At 33.3% G+C, this 9,505-nt stretch overlaps 1 protein-coding gene across 1 annotated transcript; it reads left to right on the top strand.

The window, feature by feature from the left end:
- Window positions 3,519-6,909, top strand: LOC107629119. The gene is made up of 3 exons (XM_016331820.2): window positions 3,519-4,145; window positions 4,408-4,569; window positions 5,096-6,909. Exons 1-3 carry the CDS (start codon window positions 3,603-3,605, stop codon window positions 6,851-6,853), a joined length of 2,463 nt encoding a protein of 820 aa, XP_016187306.1. The 5' UTR covers window positions 3,519-3,602; the 3' UTR covers window positions 6,854-6,909.

Below are 9,505 nucleotides of genomic sequence, written 5' to 3'. Positions count from 1 at the left end.
GACAGTGCTTGTTTATAAAAATTGAGAAATTTTGGTGTCTAAAGAGCAAAATGTTTTAGTTAAAATGTCATACATACCGCTAATAAGGCCTTAATGCTATGCAAAAGTAATTATACTTATAAAAATTAAAATGAGCAAAATGTTGAATATTACGAAACCAGTTATATGTACAAATTTATGTGCATGAATAGGGGTGTTAAAAATCTCCAGGAGGTGGGGATCCTCGCGGGGACCATTTCGAATAGGGCTCCAATGGTGGGAAATTTTTCTCGTGGGGATGGGGATGGGGAGCGAAATTCTCCCAAGACAGCGGGGACCCGAGCGGAGATCCCCGTTTCATCCCCGATAATTTTCTGAATTTTTGAACTTATTTAATAACTCTTACTTTATTTCTAATATAGGGATTCTTTTAGTAATTTCACTCATTGAAAAACCGTAACTCTATTGTTCAAGATTTTATTTTATGAACTATAATTTGTTATGTTATATTTCTGGACTTATAATCTTGGATAAAATATGTTTGTGTGTTTGTAATAATATTTTGTAATTTATTTTTTGGTATTTTTATATTTTTTTATTATAATTTCTATATGAATATTAAATATAGGGAGATGAGAAATGAACCCGCGAAAAATGTGAGGAACACGGAAAAGGGAGATGGGGACAATTATTCTCCTATGACGAGAAACGAAAATAGGGACGGAGATTAATTTTGGGGGAGGCATCCTCCGCCCCGCTCCGCCCCATTGACATTCCTACGCATGAAGCATCTAGATGTAGATTATATTTTGATATTCACTTTGTATTACCCCCACCCCCCGGGCGAACAAAAAATCTTAATAGGTAACAAATTAAAATGGGGTTTGATCTAAACGGCACCAATAACGCGCACAAGAACGCACTTTGAGGTTTATGTGAAACATTATATATTGTTGTGATTTGACTTAATTAGGTAAAGCTTAATAGTGTTCATATTTCATGGAATCCAAATATACGACAAGACAAATTAAAGGGTGGACTCAATAAAATAAATTAAAGTGTACTTGGTTTCAGTTTTAATAACAAACTACAACTTGTTATAGAGTAGTATATTATCTTAATTAGTTAACTAAAGTTAGATCATTCTTTTAATTTAATTAAAAACATTATTAAAGGTTGCCTTCTTATACTCTCTTATTACCCCGTATATGGGGTTATTTATCAACTATACTAGACATCCGAAATTAAAAGCAAGGTTACTTATCATTAGCTAAATTACCTAACCTAATCCAATAGTAAAAGTATTTGATGTGATTAATGATTGTAATTAATTGTTTGTGGTAATGAGAAAAAGAAATGTCACAAGCAATAATATATGCATGTGATGAAGAAGTTTCCAAATAAGTCATTTATGGTGTGTCGTGGCATTCTCCAAGGAACCTTTCAAATCGTTCACATCAGAAACACGAATATAATTGATTGCTGATGTAATTCCATTAACCCCAGTGTGTTTTCACACTCACACAGGGACTTCCATTGCAACATGCATGATGCGTCGATCTCAAAAATGTAAACAAAATTCTCGGTTGTGTATTTGCATGCAAATGCAAACAACATCCTCATTTAAATTGTTTTCTCAATGAATCTGTTTTCGGAGTTTACAGAAATTTTGTTTGATAAATCTTTTAAAGAGTGAAGAAATTAAAGAGAATAGTGGCAATTTGAATAACAATTTTAAATAAAGACCATAAAATCCTAATATGAACATGATTTGCATATTATATATATGTATACATATACACTAGTGTATTAATAGATACTAATATATTTATGTAATGAGTAAAATGAGCCCAAGACCCTAATTAGGAAAATTTCACTAGGAGTAAAATTTATTTTAAATATAATAGTTGTGATAGAGTCAAAAAATTATGAATTGAACGATTTATATCTTTTTTTCTTAAATTCTATTAATAAAAGTATTTTTTTTTCCTCTTGATTTTCTCTATTTTTTCTTTGATTGATTATTTTTTTTATTTTAAATTCGCATTGTTACCATTTATTAATATATTTTTTTAAAGTCAATAGAAAAGCAATTGAACATATTAGAGATGTACATAAATCGGATAATACTCGTATATCTGCAGTATTTATCTGCATCTAATTTGCATTTTGCGAATATTATTCGATCTGTAGAGTCATCGGATCGGATAGCAGATATTGTCATGATATCTATGGATCTATACCCATAATATAAATACTATAGTTAAGAAATGAAAACTCTAATTCCCTAACCCAGACTATCAAGTAAATGGCACTGCTCTTCCTCTCCCCTCTCACCCAGACCCAGTCCCATTCCCTGTCATCTATCACCGCCGTTCACCTCATCCATCACTGCTATTCACCTCCGTCACCGTGTCTCCATCGTCGTCATCTTAGTCTTCAATCACTGAGACCACGTCTACTTCTCCGTCTCCATTGTTGCGTCGTTGTCTCTTCCTTGCGCACGGTGGTCGTCTCCAACATCGGAACGGCTGTCATCTCGGTTCGTTGTCTCCACCATCGGCACAGTCTTCGACTCTGTTCGTCGTCTCAGCTCGCCGTTGTATCCTCCTCGTTTTGTAGTTATTTCTTTCTGCTTGTGCTTCTCCAATGTATATCTGTTTCTGCTCAATTAGGGTTTTAATATCTTTTTTTATTTTGTTGATCTTCGTATTTTGAAATGCATATCTGTTTATGCTTGATTCTTGATCTGATTTTATTTTTTGTTTCTATTGTTAGAACAAATGTAATTTTAATTTTTGAAATGTATACCTTTGTTATTGTTGTAGTGGCCATAATTTGTGTAAACATTGATACCAAATTAGGGATTTAGGGTTTCAATTTTTTTATTTTGTTAATTCTTTTAAAATTAAAATATTTGTTATTTTTGAAGATATATCCGAAATCTGATTTAATCACAAAAGGTATGGATATTGAATTCGATCTGATATGATAAAATAAGTACGGATCGAATTGAGATTTTGGTCATATTCGATTCGATCTGATCCGTGTGCAATCTTAAAAAACTAGAACAGATAGTGTCCGTTGAACTACAAGTATAAATAATATGATGAGTAATAAATTTAAAATTAGATAAGATACTAAACATATTATAGTAAAACTAAAAGATCATGGGTTGAATACTAGTATATTTGTGTATAAATACATGTGTGATTTAGTTTATTTTCAAAATATATTTTTATTTCAACGTATATTTTATAATCGTGTCACTTTTAATGACTAATTTAGTGTATAATCCAAAGAAAATATAGTATCTTATTTTTCTCATAGTTGTGTTAGGAAAAGTTTAAGAGTCCATCAACTTTATTAAATTCTTACCGACATGTAATCAACAAAAAAAAATGAATAATTCTATATCATTAAATGAAATCTCACACTATTAAAAATATCATTAATAACTACTTAATAACTACAAATCATAAAAGTTACTGGTATTCCAGCATTATGCTGGTGCGGGTTCTTTTCTCACATTATATAAAACCCAAGCATGGCTCCAAACTCTCGCCATCACCATAGTCACTACTACTACATACACTATTATTATACTTAATTACCTTAGCTTCATGGCAGCAGCCACTAATGGAGGCAAATCCATGTGGCAAGCATGCCTAGCCTCAGCCTTCCGTACAGCTCTAGCCACCACCATAGTGGGCTGTGTAACTCTCTTGGGCCCCCATTCCCTAAAAAAGCTTATCGAGCTGCCTTCATTCTCGTATGTCACGGTGGGAATAATCATCCTCAACGATGCCACCTTCGGAGACTCCTTGAGAGGCTCGTGGTATGCTCTTTATGCAACAATTCAGAGCATGGGCCCAGCCATGCTCAGCTTCTGGATCATTGGGCCCAGCCGCTTTACTAAGGAGACGATAGCGGTGGCGGTGGCCCTGGCCGCCTTCGTTGTGGCGCTACCTGGAGAGATTACGCATTTCATAGCTAAGAGGATAGCGCTTGGTCAGATAGTTCTTCTCTATGTCACAGCTTACATCAATGGTGCTCGTACTCAGCCTCTCATGCACCCTCTCGGCGTGGTCGCTAGCACCGCCCTCGGAGTGGCGGCCTGCATTCTCGCCTTGTTGTTTCCCTCTCCGCGTCTTGCATGCCGTCAGGTAATATTCATCCACCAAACATGCTTTAAATATTATCTTAAAAATCTAATTAAATAAATTAGTTAAGTTGGTCAAGTGGTCAACTTATCCGTCGATTTAAATAAGTATCAGAAATTTAAATATTATATTTCATTAAACACCAGCAGACTTTTAAATAAAACTTAGATTTAAAATAGATTAATATTTGATCTGTGATAGAATGTATCATGAAAAAAAAAGGGTTAAGTATTGTATTTGTTAATATATTCTTCCAACGGTGCAGGTGAAAAAGAATTACAAGCTACTAACACAGAATACGATTAAGAGGGTGAAGCTTTTGATGAAGGCAATATGTGAAGATGACAAGGCCTCTGTATTGACGTCAGTTTCTCAAGCCAAGTGTTTCTCAACTACCAAGCTTCTCCAAATCATCACACACTACCAAGTATGCCTCACTAAATAACTCAATCCAAGAAAATTAACATTATTTAATATATTTATTAGAAATGGAGAATGATATATAAAATTAAATGTGGACACTATATATAAAGAGAGACATATAGATTTGGTATATATATCATCATTGGCCTCTATGTTATGTTTTGTATTGTTAGAAATGTGTGTTAGTTAGATAATTAAAAATGGTTAATTACTACTTAGCTTGTTGTTAGTTATATTTAGTATTCTATATTTTCTCTTGATTCTCATTTCTCTAATCGATCATCATGTCTCTCTGCAATATTCATCTTTTGTGTCATGATTTAGCGTCATTATTGTTTTAGAATTTAATTTTTATATATTATAAAAAAAATTATACAAACAATTAATTAATATATTATCATCACATCAATATTCATTACCTAAAAAATCATTTAAACATATAAATTTATTGAATGATGTTATAAAACTCTTGACAGTCCGTCAAAATTAAACTAATTATGTTAACACACTTTTTCTTTCTATTTGAACAGAAAGGCATGAGGTGGGAGAGACCTCAAACCAAAATCTTCAGATCCAATTGCTTATATGCTGTAGAGAAGCTTAAAGAAGTGGATACCACACTAAGAGGAATGGAACTGGCTCTAAGAAGCATCAATTCATTTCCAATAAGCATGATCAATGAAGACATGAAACATGGTCTTAATAGCCTCATGCAACAAATTAGCTTAACCATAAAAGAAACCAAACACAATTTGCATGGTGCTTCGCTAACTGTCCCTGAACCAAGTGAAAAAACCATAACCAATTTTCTCCATTCCCTTCAAACTATTCCAACAACCCTCCAAGATTTACCCTTTTATTTTTACTTGTTTTGCACTAAACTCCTTTACATGAAATCTTTAGCCGAACCTACTCCTACTCCACCTACTATTCAAGACCAACCTACTGAAAAAAATGGAAATCCAAATTTAAATTCTCCTGAGGGTAACAAAGAAAATTGGGCTAAGTCTTTGGTGACAACATTAACAAGCCCAAAACTCATGGCATCATACAAGTGCTCTCTCTCTTTGGGCCTTGCTGTTTACTTGGGCTTAGTATACAGCAAAAAGGATGGATTTTGGGCTGGGCTTCCTGTGGCTGTAACCTATGCATCTGACAGGGAAGCCACATTTAGGGAAACAAATCTCAAAGCCCAAGGAACAGTGTTGGGAACAGTGTATGGAGTTCTCATTAGCTTTGTCTTTGAGAGGTTCTTGGTGCTCAGATTCTTGTCTCTTTTTCCATGGTTCCTTTTCACAAGTTTCCTCCAAAGAAGTCAAATGTATGGGCCTGCTGGTGGAGTATCTGCAGCTATTGGGGCCCTTTTAATATTGGGTAGGGAAAATTTTGGCCCACCAAAAGAGTTTGCTATTACAAGAATTGTTGAAACGTTTATTGGGCTTTCTTGTTCAATTTTTGTGGATATTCTTTTCAGGCCCAAGAGGGCCTCAACATGTGCAAAAGTTGAGTTGTCCAATAGTATTGCCACACTAGTTGAGTCCATTGGATCCTTGTCCATGCTTCATGATTCATCAAAAACCAAGTTAGAACAAAACCAAAAGAAGCTAAAGGGTCATGTTAATAAGCTAAAGAAATTTGTTGTTGAAGCAGAAGCTGAGCCAAATTTTTGGTTCTTGCCATTTCATGGTGCTTGCTATAACAAACTCTTAGGATCTTTGTCAAGATTGGATGATGTATTGCAACTTGGTTCTCAAGCATTGAAGTTCCTCCAACAAGAGGTACAAAGATGTGAGGCATGTTGGAAAGAGCATGTGAATTTGATAGAAGGTGACATTGGACATTTGAAGGAACTCATTTGCAATTCAATGAAGAGTTTTGAGGAGATCTCTAAATTGAAATCTCTTGGGTTTCTTGAGAAGGAGCTTGAGAAGAAGAAGAAGAACACCACTAGTGATGTTGAAGTGGGAAAGTCAACACCGAAGTCAAGTATATGCATGGTTTCTGGCTTAGGAGAAGATGACCTTGAGAAAACTTTAGGATCTTATCTCCAACATTCAAGAAATGCTGTTGACCATTTATATGATGATGATGATGATGTTGATGATGAGAAAGAGTTGAAGAGCCAAGTTGTTTTGAGTTTGAGTGCTTTGGGGTTTTGTTTGAGTGCAATCATGAAAGAGACAATGAAAATTGAAGAAGCAATCAAGGAATTGGTTCAATGGGAAAATCCATCTAGTGTGATTAATTTGTATGAAATATCTTGCAAGCTACATTCCTTGCACAAATGAAATACTCAATGGTTAATTTCATAAATGGAAAAATTTAAAAGAAATTGAATAGTATATATGCATGTGTGATTTTTTTTTTTCTGTTGACTTGGAATAGTTAGTGTGTACTTGCATGTTTGATTTGTGGGTTACACTTTTCAAAATCTAAATAAATGGAAAAGTGTGATAATGAGTTTTATATATATCAAAATTAATAAATATCTTATACCAAAAATGCTCTTAACATATTAAAAATTAGTCACTAAATCAATTAATATTGATAAATGGAAAAAGAAATTGAATAGTATATATGCATGTGTGATTTTTTTTTTTCTGTTGACTTGGAATAGTTAGTGTGTACTTGCATGTTTGATTTGTGGGTTACACTTTTCAAAATCTAAATAAATGGAAAAGTGTGATGTGTGATAATATATATATCAAAATTAATAAATATCTTATACCAAAAATGCTCTTAACATATTAAAAATTAGTCACTAAATCAATTAATATATATTATATATAAATACATATATTGTCTAATTTAATTTTGCTTCTTAAAACATATTAATTATATACTGTTAAATGCTAACTAATAAAGTCAGAACGATAACATTGATAATAGTTACAAGTTAGAGGAGAACGATAACATTAATAAAGTCACTATGATTTGACATTTTTCTTAAATTCTATTCAAATTGATAATGTAAAAATATTAATCAAAGTAGGATAAGTGTAACTCTGGCAACCATTTTTTCCTCAAGTTCAGAATAACGCACTTACTTGTGATATACAATAATAGCTATTATAACTAAAGTAACTTTCATCCAAACCACAATTTTAGAATTCAAACTAAGATTCAAAATGGCATCAATACTAATTAAGATAACATTTCGAAGCATTTTCTATAATTGAATCAATGTTCTTGTATAGATGGCCAAGCAAGTTCATTGACCTATCTCCAAGACATAGCTCAACTCAGATCAAACAATTAAAGGCTGAGTGAGTAGCTTTACTTTCGTTCCGAATCTTGATGGTGTTAAACCATAGATGAATCAAAATTGTAATATATATATATATATTCATAAGTTTCCAATGATAACTAGTTAAATAATTAAAATTACACTAATTAATTTACATGGATTAGCTCCCACGTTCAGAGGAACACCAAAATATGAACACAAAATTAGCTAAGAACTGGGGGGTACAACTTGGGAAAAGAGCATAAGAGGGTAAAAATAATGCAAAATAATAACAATACAACAAAAAATACAAAATAGGAGAAAAACCACCCAAGAATTTTTGGTGATTGTGCGCACGAGCTTTCATTTCACACGCTGCCACAGAAACAAACATCCTCCGAAAAAAGGAAGCACGACTTATCTACCAAAACAATGTGATAGGAGCCTCTTGAAACTTGTTGCAAAACCAGATAGATGGAGTCACAGAGTAACACTACCACATTTATGTAGTTTAATGTAGAATCAACCGAAGAAAAAATGTCATTGGAGTATGGGGGATGTGTCTAACTCAATGGCAGCATTAGGTGATTATAATTTGCAGTTCTACCACTTAATAATTCAGTATCACATGAAATGATCTTGCGGTACAACCGTAATTAAGTTAAAAGGTGGTGACCCATCTTCTTCCTTCTGTTTCCAAGACTCACCATTGCCTTGGATATACCATGTTACTTTCGGGACAAATCTGTACAAGAAGGGTAATTAGGCGATGATCATTTCCAGAAACAGCAGAAGTTTCTTAACTGAAACATTAAGAGAAAATAGGAAACAATGAGGCATTACCTGTAGAGACTGGAGGATCTGGCTCTCTTGTACTATGCAATACTACTGTGCCAGATAACACAGTGATGAAACCACATAGCTCTGACGCAATGCTGCTTATACTTTGACCAAAATAATCCTAATAAGAAAAAGATGATAGAAGATTACAACAGATAGTTAAGCAATTGATGTGTCAGATAACTCATTCTTTTAGGGCACACTTTTCGTTTTGTTTTAGTGAATACTAACCTTAAACATGATTGCACTAGCTAATATTGTAAAAGATGTGAACAAGGCATAATAGATTGGAGACACAACTGCAGTGTTAAATGTATCCAACGCCTGCAAATATGAAAGTGTTTGTCACCATATAACTCCACACAAATGATGCAAACAAAAGTTATGGGAAATAAAAAATTCGAATCCAGCCTTCTAGATCATCAATTGTTAGTCTAGGTCAAGCATGACATGGATGTTATTTGGGTTAGAGGGTTACACATTGAGCTTCTAGATTAGCTCTTAGCTTTCAAATCATTTCTTCAATTGGAAAGTGACTTTAGCTAAAATCTTCAATATGAACATGGAACGGAAAGAAATGCAAGAATGATAATCAGTGGTGATCAAAGAAAAATAAACTGGACTTGTAGTCCATAAAACTATAATCACCTCCAACAAAGAGAGGTGTTTCCTCATATTAAGCAAATGACATATAATAGAAAGTCTAAACATGAAAGCATATCATTTCTTACAAAAGGAATACAAACTTATGTGGCTCTAAGTTTTTATTTCGAATGCCAAAAATTATGTTCACATTTTAAAGGAAACAAAACCAAAAGTGATACTAAGTCACTAACCATGTTAAGATAATTTAATTGAGTAATGATGCAGGAAA

Source organism: Arachis ipaensis, chromosome B03 (assembly GCF_000816755.2).
Source record: "Arachis ipaensis cultivar K30076 chromosome B03, Araip1.1, whole genome shotgun sequence".
In the NCBI taxonomy this organism is placed as follows: domain Eukaryota; kingdom Viridiplantae; phylum Streptophyta; class Magnoliopsida; order Fabales; family Fabaceae; genus Arachis; species Arachis ipaensis.
The sequence above is the reverse complement of the archived record's forward strand: the minus strand, read 5'-3'. Positions and strand labels throughout refer to the sequence as shown.